The sequence below is a fragment of the Chelmon rostratus genome, chromosome 5, assembly GCF_017976325.1.
Source record: "Chelmon rostratus isolate fCheRos1 chromosome 5, fCheRos1.pri, whole genome shotgun sequence".
NCBI classification, from domain to species: Eukaryota; Metazoa; Chordata; class Actinopteri; order Chaetodontiformes; family Chaetodontidae; genus Chelmon; species Chelmon rostratus.
The window spans coordinates 26,611,288-26,625,080 of record NC_055662.1 but is presented as its reverse complement, the minus strand read 5'-3'; the positions used below and the strand labels follow the sequence as shown (position 1 = coordinate 26,625,080).

The following is a 13,793-nucleotide window of genomic DNA, read 5'->3' as shown; positions in this document are numbered from 1 at the left end:
AAACAAAACAGATTGCTGTGTATCGTTACCGAAGTTGCTGTTGTTTTCCTCCACCAGAAATCATCGGGTACTTTGCCGTGTGACTTTCTGAAGATGATTGAGTCCTCTCTGAGTTCTTTGGGTGCAAAAGTTGTCGTCGCTACATCCAGCGACGAGAATCACCCACCAGAAAATATCACTGACGGGTGAGTGTTAGCTTAGCTAGCTTAAGTTGTTTCTGAAATACCGCCAACGGTTTTGTCGCTACTGTGAAAGATAATGTCAGACGTTCAATTTCTTCAGTGCTACTGAATCCCAACCTAACCAGATCGATGTTAATTTTAGTGTTGTTTGTCCCCTTTCACCCAGAAACACCAACACGTTTTGGATGTCCACCGGTATGTTTCCTCAAGAGTTCATCATTCGCTTCCCTGAACCCACGAAGATTTCTTCTGTGACAGTGGACAGCTACAATGGTTTGTAAACTATAATGGTGACATATGTACTATTACTTTAAAATAACTAGTTTGAGAAATCCAGCAAAGAGTTAACATCTCATTTAACGTTATCTGTCTTGAAGTCCCCCATGACATACTGAAAACACAGGTCGTATCAATTTCCTCAATACATGAATTGAATAAAAGCTAGTCTGTTAAGATAAACTTACTCATTTTGATAGTATTAAAATTGTATATAGATCTTACATCTCCTAATGTTAATAGTTGATTTCATAATATAAAACACTTATGGATCACAATTAATATTCCTAAGTATGGACATTCCTAATTTAACATTTAAACACAGTGTACTAAAAATTTGAAAACAAATTGCAACCTAACACAGTACATGTATGGTCAGCTGTCAGCACACTTTACTCTGCCTGCCTTGTGTTTTAGATTGAAGCCATGTGCAATCACAGTCTATACTTCCAAATGCTTTTTTAAGACTAAGACAAAGTTTTCTGTCTTTCATCTTTACTGTATTTCTTAAGCTCAGTAGTGTTTTTAATCACAAGTAAAGAGGCTTATATCAATTCCGACCAATTGAGAAACACTTGAGTTTTGAGTTTTTTATTGTATCTATTCATTAAACTCTTTGATCATATATGTGACTAAAACTGTGATTTACATGGTCAGAAATGACTGACTTCATTTTTAAGATATTGGACAAGAGCTGACTGAGTTGAATAAATGTGCATAAACAAGACTAAGAGTCTGCAGCCATGTTACCGGCACTGTGAGGCTGTGCACACAGTGACAGTGCTAACATGCTGATCTATAATAATTACCATATACAGCATCTTAGTTTAACATACTGGCATGCAAACATTTTCTGATTAGCTGCAAGCACAAAGTACCTCTGAGACTCATGGCAATGTCCTTAGTTTTACTGGTATTTGGTTATAAACCAGTATTGGACAAATTGAAAGTTTGACCTGATGGTGGTGCTAGATGGAAAGACAGAGGATTAACAAGCTGATTTCACTTCATCGTGTGGGAGGTTGAATGTGTGTTGCAGATTTCATGGAAATCCATTCAACAGTTGTTGATATATTTCTACACAAAACCACAAGTGATAACCTCATGGTGGCGCTAGAGGAAAAGTGAACAAAAAAAAAAAAAAAAAAAAAAAAGAAAAAGGCTTACCAATGTCATTAGGAATCCTCATCTGGGGACCATGAATGTCTGTACAAAATTTCATAGCAGTCCATCCTATAGTTGTTGGGACTAACATGACATGATGACATTTTACCAAATCTTAATTCTACTGCCATGCTCATTGTCAAAATAAAATTCTTCCTAGGTATCAGTACCAGACCAAAAATGTTTGTCATATTTTATTGGAAAACCTGAGATTATATATATATTTATAGATATATGGTTGTTTTTTTTTCTTTTGCAGTCAAGCATCTAAAGATAGAAAAGAATACCTCACAAAATGCTTCTCAGTTTGAGTCTGTTACAAAGAAAGGTAAGGGGGGTTCCACCTACAGTATCTGTTTGCACATTTAGTTTAAATGCCAAAGAACTGAGCATTAGCATTAACAAGGTGATTGTCTTATAGAATTTGAACATACAGAGGGGCATCTTCAGTCAAATGCTATTTCGGTAAGTCTGAATGAAAGCATAATTATGTAAAACATACTATGATTGAATAGAGTTAATCGATTAAAAAAAACTACTTGTCTTTTTTTCTTTCAGCTAAATGGAAGCAGTGCAACCCACCTTCGTTTTATCATCACCTCAGGATATGATCACTTTGTCTCAGTGCACAGAGTCAGTGTACAAAGTTGACATGCTTTATTGTTGTGAATTAAGGCCTTGTGGTATATTTTTTTGTAAATATATGGCTTTATTACATTATTTGATAATTGTAAATATGAGACGATCTCATTATAAGCTCAGCCTCCTACACACTGGCAGACAACTCTAATAGTAACTGGAAATCTGATAAGCATATCCCATGAATATGTGCGGTAAATTGATTTTGAAAACCAATTAATGTCTAGGCAAAATATACTTTATCATCTTAATCTTATCAGTGAAGTTGCAGTTGCAGACAAAGTTAATGATCGAAAGGTACATTTTTATATTTTACCTCAAATTCTGAAACTGGCCTGAACCCATTGTCTGTGTTTGTGCTTTCTTAATGTTATGGAGTCACGTATGGGGTTTATTTTTCTTTATCCCACATTCAACTGTTCCTGCTATTTTCACAAGCTGATAGCTGGCAAAGCTTTAGAATAAAATAGTTGGATTGTGATGAATGGCAGAATTACATACAAAGGAAATTTCTCTCTGTGTGAGAGATAGAGTTAATTAACCAATTTTGGGCAGTGGGGGCTTAAACTGGCATCAGTGCAGCCCCCCCATGAGCCAGATTTTACATCCCCATAGAAATCGTGAACCTTTGGCAATGCAGCTGGGGGGTTGGGGAACCAGATGGTTTCCCAGCCATCCAGCGAGCCTCTAAAGACCGCAGGCCTATTCACACAAAGTATTCAAGCCACCTCCTGTACTTATATCCTCCCTTTACGCACTAACACACACACACACACACACACACACACACTTTCACACTAACACATACTCCTATCTACCTCCACTGCCATTTCAACTTGTCAGTAGCAAAGGGTTCAGCACTATGTGAGGACCCTTTGGGACTCCCTCCCCAATTACTTTGCTGACTGCAGAGGAGCTTGGGGATTTGCTGAGGCTGTGTTTGCTGTAGCTTGGTCTGCATTCAGAGCTCCAAATAAACCAATAAAAATATGAAATACATGCCTGAATAACTAGCCCCCTGATATTTTAGACCAACTAATTGCTTAGGGGTATAGCTGGGATATAGCATACTTGAGTATGTGAGTGTGTAATGAGTAATGAGGCCAAGGTAGAAACTGATACAGTGTTATTGACTCATCTATTATTTACTGGTATGGAATATATATTATAATTTTGGACATGAGGGTCGGTCCATGAAATGAAGTGCAAACTCCCATTCTTTGGAGTACATTTTTTTTCCTACAATAGTTCAAATTGTGAATTTGTTTGCTGAATATTTAACCAGAGATCCCTTTTTTGTATGTTGAACAAGTTTGCATACGCGCCTCCCCATTACTAATGAATTCAGCCTCTTTTGTGCTTGACTGTCAGCCGATCAGGAGAATCACAGCAGGAAATGAGTGCATTATTATCATGTCACTGCAAGGCAGAGCTAAATTATCTACCAGTGTCTTCTGACAGCTGCCTAACTGCTGTCCAATCACCACGAGACATCTGCTGGACCAAAACTCTGTATGTTCAGCTGAGTCCATTCAAAGAGATGCATATCATAACCTTCCACAAAAACCTCTCTGCCACTACACGTCAGAATTGAAAACGGTAGATTTTATGAAAAACAAATATTGAAAGCTAGAATTGTCTCGTAATTGTCATAATGTGCCTCTAAAATTATTTTTCAACTATTCTGCTGGGGAAGTACCTGTATGGTTATGTCATGAAGCACATGAGGACATCTCTATATATTGCTTACAGTCCTGTAAGTGTAGGTGATGATTCTTACACGTTTTTAATGAGTAAGAAATTGCACCACCCACCCAGCTCTGTTATTTTCTTTCATGTCAAACCAGCGACTTTGAATTTCTTGTTATCTCTTCTGTGTGGTCCCCCTTTCATGGCGGTGACGGAGCCACGCGCGTTGACAATGGGCCTTAATTTGATTTCAGTTTTGATTTGGTCCAATCAGCTTAGTTTTGACAGATGCTGAGCTGGAAAGAGCTTCTGTGTGAGGAAGGAAATGCTATAAAGGCTGAAATTAGATGATTAGACGGGAGAGGAAAACAATCTTCTCATTATTTAAGTCCAAGCGGAATGGAGAATGATAATGAGGGATTGACAAAGAGTGCAGTTGACAGCTTTGAATATATATCAACAGCATTCATGTTTATTTCTAAATCCAGCATTTGCTTGTGAAGTTATGTAATGAATTTTAAGTGTTTGACAACCTTTTTTTTTTCAAAATCGAGCACCTCTATGCATTTATAGCTGCAACATTGTTCATTCTGGTGTGCCGTACCTAATCAACATCCATCATCTTTCAACATGGAGTGCATTAAAGGACAGTTTTAGTAATAATTCAAACAAAACATATGAACATTAGTCTCCTTCTGACAAAAAGAGCCACAAAAAGCGTCTGTGTGCTGAAATAGATGAAAAATTTACTTTTTGAGAAAAACAATTTTAGTATACAGAAAAAAGTAAATTAGCAGAGGTGTTAGAATGAGCACTGGTGCACAAATTACCAACTTTTGTTAAACCACCTGCCTTTGCACCATAGCTTGTTTGTTGGTACTTTTTCCAATTCTAACGCAGTGTGCCAGTTGTTTTACTGAGGCTTTTTTTTTTGCCCAAGATCTGCAAGTCGCCCTATGTTTGATATTTGTTGATTGAATTCCAAGAAATGTTCATCTTTACCATAGCTGCAGTGTCGACTGTCCTTTTGCTACATCCCTATTTGACCACTTTTCTCTCCTGAGTCCCAGAGCGAGGGCTGTGAAACACTTATCAGTCACCTCAGTTTGAGTGCCACTGATTACAGCGCCTCACCTTAGAGTTCCACTTAGTCTGTCTGCCTCCGAATCTTTCGTGACATGCTGTGGTAATGTAATGTAATGGTGGCTACCTGAGTAATCTCAAGCTGCCTCATTGCAGAGATTGCCAGACGTTCCTGACCACAGCAGTGTGTGCATATATTTCTGCCTGATAGTCTATGTGAGCCCCTGAGTATTGAGTGGGTGGAGTAGTTAAACTTTTGCTTCACAAACTACTTTGCCCTTGTGGGAAGTGGAATAGCTCCAAAATAGTAGAGCCAAATGGCCGTGGCTGCTGCGAGGAAGGATTGTTTGTCTCCAAGTGGAGCAGTGCCAGCTAACTCTCACAAAGTTAGATGAACAATGTATGGAGAGAGATAGACATTACTGGGAAATCACCCTGTTTCCTTTGTTTTTCTCTTGAAATATTTACTTTTATTGTATTCTGTCCAACCCCCTTTAATCCATCTCTCTCTCTTGCTAAACACACACAGAAAACAAAGTGAATCCCAACATTTGCATTTGCCCTTGTATCTGTCAGATGTGTTCTCCAGCACTTACTGTACTATATGCATTTCTGTATCAGGACTTAACATGGCATATTGATAGTGTAATAAATGGTCCATCCCCAGTATGGTTCAGGCATAAACTTTGTTTCATGCACAGTCAGACAATGCAGTGACGCTGTCCACTAATCCAGAGCGTTCATAATCTCTGATCAAGTATGTAGATGGAGGCGTAGAAAATTAAATTAGACACGTAGATCACAACCATAAGACCTCATCAACACAGTCAGCCTGAACTGCAAGTAACCACTTTCAGAAGTTTGTGTTCATATGGAAAATAGCTTCATGCATCCATATCTGTTCAGTGGATTTACTGTTGTTGTATAAGTGAAATTAGGACTTAATATGGCACCTGAATTGACACATGTAACTGCACTGCCATGCAGAATGAATTTATGATCACTGAAATGTTCTTCATAACACAAAGTTTGAATTTTACAAGCTCCAGCGTACGTACAGATGATATTAGAAAATATATTAATCTCAGTTCTGTCTGTTTGCATATTGACTTTTCTGCGCTGAATTCAAGGATGACTGCTCAAAATGATGTATTTTGAGGTGCAAAACACAACATTGGTGTGGATATAACAAATATTCACATCACAAGACCTGTGTATTGTTTTGAAAAGACCCATAAAATGGTTTCACACTATTTTCCATGCACAAACCCCTGCAGGATGGACAGTGTGGGAGCACACAGTAACATGGGTACACAAGGGAAAGCACATGAAGGTTTAGAAACCCAGACTCACAATAGATGATATATCAATGCCATTGTCCACGCTGGAAGGGACAGATGTTAAGCCACGATGTGTCACCAGGCGTTAATCATGAAGCAGATAAATCAGCTATAGTCTGGACTGTATTAATGAACAACTAATAAATGGTGTTTAAAACTACAAAAGTGTTAATGATTTTAATGATGCATGATCCTGTTAGACAGCAAGGTAAAAAAATAAAACTTATTCTCATTTGAGCATTAAATAACTTAGTATTTACTTTTAAACAAGTACTAACAGTGTCATCACAAAAAGCTATTTTACTTTATTTTTTGTGACCTGGACACAAAATACACTAGGCGCATTCTATTAAATAACCCTTATAAAACGCTAACTACCAGTGAATGATCTCCAGGTGGTAAAATATGATAAATATCTGTGGTGATAAAACAGTCAAGTGCCCGGTTCACTTTTACTGAAACTGTGTGAGTGCTCCCATCAAATTTCTGTGGCGATGACATCGTCATATGTTTGTAACCCTGAGCTGTAGTTGATGTCCATTCCAAGCTCTGTCCGGCCCTCCAGTTCAGCGGTCAGCTCCTTCAGGATCCTCTCCAGGTCCTGGTTCTTCCTGTGCATCTGCAGGTAGTTGATCTGGAGCTGCTTCTGGTACTTGATGACCCTGCCTTTCTCCCTGTTCCACGTTTGCCTCTCCTTCTCAAAGCTGTTGGCCAGCCTCTCTTGGGCGTCCTTCTCTTCCCTGAGCTGCTGCTTCAGTCTCTCTACTTCCCTCTGGAGTGATTCCGTGGGGACATGCCCACTGTTCTCCTCCCCTTGGCCCTGGGCGGGGGAGTCTGAGCCTTGGATTAGTTTGTCCAAGGCCTGAGCGTGGGCATGGGCCTCAAGTTGCAAACTGCGCTGCAGCCTCTGCTCTTTGGCCATGGCCAGATCCTGTTTCATTCCTTTAATGTCTGTCTCCAGTTTGCCCACTTTTTCTCTCAGCAAATCAGCCTCATTCTTCTTGCGTTGGAGTTCATTTTGGCACACCTGAATTCAAAATGTGAAATATTCAGACATAGGCAGCAGACTATTTTGACTGATCCAAGAGGTCTAATCATGTGAAGTGTCAAATAAGCTCACTTATTAGGCCTTTGATTATTTGTCTGACAAAGCATGGACATTGAAAACAGTCTGAAGGTCACAGTTGAATCTAGGACATAATAGCAGGTATCCTCACTAACTAGAAGTGTTTTCATCATATTAGCACTGCGTGGGCATATTATTCACACATCCTTATTGTGGAATGAACTGCCATTGAATCAACAGACTAACCTCAACCTCTATGGTTCGACAGTGGAGTTTGTCCTCGTGGTCTTTATTCTGCTTCTCGAGCGTCTCCATCTTTGCCGTGTTTTCCTTCAGTGACGCCCTGAGGCTGACAATCTCATTTAGCTTGTGGCTGACGTCCGCCTGGCAGTCTCTCAGCTGCTGCTTCAACAGCGAGATCTCCCCTGTCTTCTGGCACACCTACATTTGGACAGAGACTATTATGAAGACGAACCAGTGACAGTAAATATTGTGTGATATGTACCCCACGCTGGCAGGTTTTTCAGTAGTTCTCTTCGTTTTGATATATTTCTCTCCACCCAGCATCATGTACAGTTTTACAACAACACATTTTGTGCATTGGATTATGAAAGCACTCAGAAAATGGTTTGCAACATGAAATTGTTTTGTGCACACAGTGTCATAAACGTATGAATAAATTATATTCCTTTCTGAAAGATCATATGATCATAACAGTATGCATGGGAAACATTGCTTTCACCGTGTCATGTAATACCAAAGTAAGGTTTGATGAGCAAAAGTTGAGAATGTGTTTAAATGTACACTAATTGATGTTTTGGCCACTTCTGGGCGATGCGGCTGTCTGTAAACACAACTTTGACATATTATCGGCATATGAAGTTGTTGGTAAATGAGTTACTAAACAGTTGCCTGCTTACATCCAGCAAACACGGAGCAGCATTAGCATTTTAAGTCCTGATTCTGGCAAACGTAAGTCGAATATTCACTCTTGTTTTAGCTCTGTTTTGTTATCCACCAACTCCTTAGGGAAATTTCTGGCTCTTTTGCTCCTAAATGCTCCACTATGTTCACCAACTTTGTTTTTCCGCCGTTTCGTGTTGGACGGGTAGCAAAACTGCTGGAGATGACTCTGATGAGATTGGACCAAAGCAATGATAAATAAATTAAATGAAATGTAAATAAATGACAAATAAAGTTGTGGGCTGTAAAACAAAGCACTAAGCTGAAAGATGCTAAATAAAAATCTTCAGAGAACTGCAGAGTTGGTGATAATTCTTTGTGGGTTCATCACTATGAGTGACCCCTTTAGCACCATTTAATTCATTGTTTATAGAACAACAACGATTAGCTCACAACACTAATAGCTGACAAATTCATAGGAACTAAGTGTGCAGCTAGGGATACCTGCACAGGTGAAGGGAAGCATTGTGCAGTACAATACAAGCAAGCACTGTGAACTACTGAGAAAAAAGTGAAAAGAGAAGTTGGTACCTCTGACTCCTTTGTGATGGCTTTTTTTCTTTTTAAACATGATGCAAAATGGTAGATTTTTCTTCTAGTGATGATGGAATAACTTCATGTTCCCACACCTCAGCAGCAGCCGTCAAGGTCGCACCAGATTGTGTTACATGCTACAAGGTTTCAAGGCCAACTGATATCACACATATGACTCATGGCTCACCTCCCATTGAGTTTCCTCCAGTGTCGGAGCGAGCTGTGTGTTCTCGGTCTCAAAAGACCTCAGTCTGAGCTCGACAAGATCCTTCTCTTGGGTTAGCTTTGAGACATCCTCTTGAAGCCTCTCCTTCTCTGCCTGTACAGAAGTTTATTTCACATTTCACCTATTCACGCAAGAGTGCAAGGTGTGGAATTTCTATGCATCTGCTAATGCATCTTAATTGATTCACTGGAAAGGGAGACGGGTTGTTGAGATTATTATTATTAAGAAATGAAAAGTGGGAGGTTGGCTGACCTGGAGCTGCCTGACCTGGAGCTGAAGTGCTTGCTGGGTTTTTGCAGCCATTTGGGACACTTGTCGTAGCTTTGTGGAGCATCGCTGCTTCAGCCCCTCCATCTCCTCGGCACAGTACCTCTGTCTTTCATCAAACAGCTGACAGGTGTCTGCTTCCTTCTCCTCAAAACTGACCTATTGCGAGGGGAAGACGTGAGACAGGTGTGCAGTCTAACTTCTAATGAAAAGTACTGATTTTGATGAAGAGCATGTGCTGTTTCTTTGTAACGTGCCAGCTCGGTACCTGTAGCTCCTGGAGTTCAGACTCTCTCTCCAGCAGCCTTTGTTCCAAACGTTCAATCAGTGACTCATCTGTAGTAATAGGGGACCGAATCCCACCTGAAGCTTCAGACAAAGGGTTTGACTCATCTGCAGAAAGTGGGTAGCCAGCATCCCCATTTGCCTTAGGTGCCGACCCCCCACTGTTTAAACCAGCCCTGTAGCTACAGTCAAGGTTAGCGCTATTCCCGTTGACCCATGGAGGGAAATTGGGCTGCACTCCCTTGCTGAGGCTGTTTGCGGGAGCTGAGCTGCCATCGCTGTGACTGACAGGGCCCGTAGAAGCACTTAGGCTGCCGCTGGTGCTGTGGGTGGGCAGGCTAGACATAGAGTTACGTCCGGAGTCGGAGAGAGTACCTGAAAGGAAAAGAAATGGCATTTTATTTTACTGTAAATTGTCATTCAACCAGAATGAGTTCATTTTAAGGCAGCGGTTTATAGTTAATTTATAGATAAAGACCTGAAAAGGTGTCTTGCTTGTGTCTATTGTTTGGACTCCTTGCTTTGTCCAGGGGACAAAGGATGTGGTCCAGGCTGTTGTGGCTTGTCTCTGTGGAGGACGTACTCCTGGGAATCACATGCTTGAACGCAGTGGAACGGACCAATGACTTCTCAGCAGAGGTCTAGAAGAGTGATATGACACACAGTCAGGGGTGCTCTTTCCTATTTTTTTGTTTTTGTATTCAGCGGCTCATCTTAGCTGACAGCACGGCAAAAAAGCAAGTCCTCTCCCCCTGTTACCGAGAGCACAGAGAGGCAGCGATGAGTCGCACTCTGCAACTGGAGAATCATAACCAGTGGCTTTTGCAGAGATAAATGTTGTCACGTGCTAGAAGTCTGTACAAATGGAAGGGATAGATTTTTCAGGACCACTGAAGCACGCAGAAACGTCATGCTGCCAGTTTTAGAAGCTACACGGCAGTAGTTGCAAGTAAAATCTACTTGACTGTCGTAGGAGAGAAGACTCGTTTCATAGATTAACTTGTACTCCACGTGCCCCATCTCTGCTGTCCAAGAGCGTCAGAGGCAGTACCGTACCTCCCCTCCTCTCTGTCCTCCTCTCTTCCCCTCTGCATCCCACATCTCTCCCCCATGTGCTGTCTGAGGGAAGATGAATAGCCCTTCTCTGTGATATTAATAATATGAGCTACTGCTGAAGTGTAAGAGGTAAAGCTTGTGAGCTCAGCATTCCTTCTCACTGACTTCATGACTGGGATGCCGTTCCTCATTTTTTCTTCTCTTTTTCTATCCCTCAAACCCTCTTCGGCCCTCGATCTCTCTCTCTTTTCTCTCTTATTCTCTGCTCTATCTCTTTCAACGCTGCTTCCTATTCCTCTCCTTTCTCCCCCCTTGTGCCCCTGAGGAATAAAGACCTATTGAAGGAGACTCAGTTTGCCTACGTATTCTTGGCACAGAAATGACTTCTCTGAGGAGATCAAGGCATTCTTAGGTCATTAATCTGGGAGGGGGTGATTAATAAGATGGGAAGGTTCAACATAGGTTATGAGGAATGGCTGCTACCAATTAAACTACCTGCTGTGCAGGTTTTAACCTCAACTTTGCTGTGAAGTCTGTTGCAGTTATACAGTATGACTTCTTAATTGTCATAAGAATAACCATAGCAACGGCTCCAGACAAGTAAAGCACAAAGACATAAAATCTCCATAATATCTAAATCTAATATTCTTAAAGAAAGTCCTTGACATTTTGGGAAATGCATGTATTTACGTTCTTGCTGAGTTACATGAGGAGATTGATACCGTTCTCATGCTTGCACGCTGAATATGCTGCTACCGCTCATAGCTGATTACTGCTGATGAAACAGCTACCCTGACTCGGTCCAAAGGGAAAACAAAATGTGCCTACCAGCATCTCAAATCTCACTAATGAAAATGATTAATCTTGATTGTGTATTCTGTAAACAAACCAAGTGTAGAAAGGACAGTTTGCATTTTACAGGAGGTTACAGTGTGTGCCAGACTGTTTCTTGGTTGGGAGCAGAAGCCTCCTGGAGTCCTTGCTGGTTGCCTGGTAAACGCTGCTGGCTGAGAAGTCGCCTGGCACAGAACCGCATGTAAAATGGCAAATTGTTGTTTAACATTTTGTTTTTTTTTAACATATAAACAAAAGACAAATAACATGTTAATAGTCAGCTTCAGAATTGCCAGTTGGTGATTTTTTTTTTACCTTTGCACAGAGTCAGGCAAGCTGTTTCCAGCCTTTAAGCTCAGATGGCTCCAGCCACATATTTGCCATACAGATATAAGTTTGTCATTAAACTTTGCATCAAACGCACATCTATAGATTGTTCTCATAAATGTTGAACTATTCCTTTAAAATCTAATCATATTTTTTGAGTAAGGCACCATGATAATAATGGCCATTTTGCTCACCCTCTCAGTCATATTTCCTGACATGAGCAGTAGTTTTGGTTGCAGTCGTCCATCTGATTCCCCCTCTCTCTTCTTTCCACCTAAATGCTCTTCCATTGATCCTCCTCTGTGGTACACTGACCTCGGTTTATGGCTCACCTTGTATGGAACAGTTTTATAGACGCAGTACATTATACATGCAATATATTTCTCAGGGATTAAAACATTTTGATGTCATCTGATGGCACAGGGGCTTACTTTGATGTAAAAAAAGTCTTCGCTTCTTCCCGACCGTGAGTGGGACAGGCCTTTAGAAGGATGAGTGCTGGACGAGGAGCCGCACTTCAGTAGCCCGTCAAGGCTGCAACCTCCACTCTTTCTATGATGGTTTATTTCCTTTTTTAGCCTTTGGTCAGACGCCTTGCAGTGTTTGCTGTTGAGGCTGTTGCCGTTGATGAGGCTGCTGACACTACCCATGGTCCTGCAGGCATAGGTGAGCGGAGGGTGGGGCTAAAGTCCAGGTGGTCAAGTTATGCAGAAGTGGAGGAAAGACACAACTCATGACCCCGGAGAAGTACTGTCAGTGGCTTAATCTGCAAGACAAGAAAGGGATAATACACATTAGATGCAGGGAATGTGGTTGATCCTTAAGCAGAGGATGACAAATGCATGTCCTAGTTTCCTTTGATGCTTATCAGTTTTTTACTGTGGTTTTATTTGATTGCTTCCTGACAATCCAGTCCGGACATGCACTGTTAAAGCAGGTGTGTTAACATTTGCAAAACAAAGAAAGTGAAAAAGTCCCTCTTGGCTCTCTGCCTGGCTTTGTGTGTCTAGATTTATGGCTCAGCCGTTGGATTTGACAAATAACCCTTTGGGTGCCCTTCCTCTAAACAAACTGGCAATTAGGCTACTTACTGCCTACTCAACACTTGGCTGGTGCTGCCACTTAAATAATGCTATGCAACAATTTTGTGTTTGTGGTTGTACTTGAACATAGAATAGACAGATCTCACAGTAATGCTGTTGGTTGGTATTATGGAATAAATACTGGATTAAGCACACAAGACATGGATTTGTGCTTCTAACATTCTCGCTTATAATACAAGGACATTTGTTCATAGAGGTACTAGTGATGCTCTCTATTTACTGTCCCCACCTCCCTTTTAAAGACGACCAGACCCCAGATGTTGCTAGTCATGATCTCTAACCCACAGGGGAAAAGTCCCCTCAGTTGTGACATAGTAGAAAAGGCCTCCATACTGGCTGATCAGGCCTGTGAGCTCCCCTAACCACCTGGTCCTCATCCTTTAAGCATTTTGTAATGGCCACACCAACAAAATGTGGGACTAATGGCCTGCCGTAAGTCACTTATTAGTCTACATTGCATTTGGCTTGAGGCTAATCCATAATTATTGGTTGCATGGCGGTGTTTGTAAGAATACACATAGCTGTCACTGTCATTTTCCTGAGGTGTTTGATGGGCATGCTTGAAGAGGAAAATGCTGAATGAAGGCGGGAGTGCTGATCAAGCCTGTCACTTTTCATCGGCCGGTAAACAATGATAAGCTAGATGAGACATGTACAAAATAGATGTTTCATGATGAGGAGAATAATAGGAGCATTAGAGACAGACAGCAAGTGAGGCAGAGTAGCATGCATGCAGAGGGAAGGGGGAAAGTTTCAGTG

At 41.1% G+C, this 13,793-nt stretch overlaps 2 protein-coding genes across 2 annotated transcripts; one reads left to right on the top strand and one right to left on the bottom strand.

Annotated features, from left to right (window-relative positions):
* The first annotated feature begins 10 nt into the window (after positions 1 to 10).
* On the top strand, positions 11 to 4,350 carry hspb11 (heat shock protein family B (small) member 11). Its single transcript, XM_041936761.1, has 5 exons — positions 11 to 185; positions 349 to 455; positions 1,882 to 1,950; positions 2,044 to 2,087; positions 2,181 to 4,350. Exons 1-5 carry the CDS (start codon positions 94 to 96, stop codon positions 2,271 to 2,273), a joined length of 405 nt encoding a protein of 134 aa, XP_041792695.1. The 5' UTR covers positions 11 to 93; the 3' UTR covers positions 2,274 to 4,350.
* A 2,501-nt stretch (positions 4,351 to 6,851) lies between these two features.
* lzts1 (leucine zipper, putative tumor suppressor 1) lies at positions 6,852 to 12,581 on the bottom strand. Its single transcript, XM_041937837.1, has 8 exons — positions 12,363 to 12,581; positions 12,126 to 12,263; positions 10,193 to 10,355; positions 9,698 to 10,089; positions 9,415 to 9,588; positions 9,124 to 9,255; positions 7,686 to 7,880; positions 6,852 to 7,400 (listed from the first exon to the last, which is right to left on the bottom strand). Exons 1-8 carry the CDS (start codon positions 12,579 to 12,581, stop codon positions 6,852 to 6,854), a joined length of 1,962 nt encoding a protein of 653 aa, XP_041793771.1.
* Between the last annotated feature and the right edge of the window lie 1,212 nt (positions 12,582 to 13,793).

Coding starts and splice junctions, on each gene's coding strand:
- hspb11 (XM_041936761.1), top strand. CDS start 94: ATGATTGAGTCCTCTCTGAGTTCTTTGGGTGCAAAAGTTGTCGTCGCT. Junction 456..1,881: donor GACAGTGGACAGCTACAATG/GTTTGTAAACTA, acceptor TTTCTTTTGCAG/TCAAGCATCTAAAGATAGAA. Junction 2,088..2,180: donor TTCAGTCAAATGCTATTTCG/GTAAGTCTGAAT, acceptor TTTTTCTTTCAG/CTAAATGGAAGCAGTGCAAC.
- lzts1 (XM_041937837.1), bottom strand. CDS start 12,581: ATGGGTAGTGTCAGCAGCCTCATCAACGGCAACAGCCTCAACAGCAAA. Junction 12,264..12,362: donor AAGACTTTTTTTACATCAAA/GTAAGCCCCTGT, acceptor GTTCCATACAAG/GTGAGCCATAAACCGAGGTC. Junction 7,881..9,123: donor TGGAGGAAACTCAATGGGAG/GTGAGCCATGAG, acceptor GTCCAAATGTAG/GTGTGCCAGAAGACAGGGGA.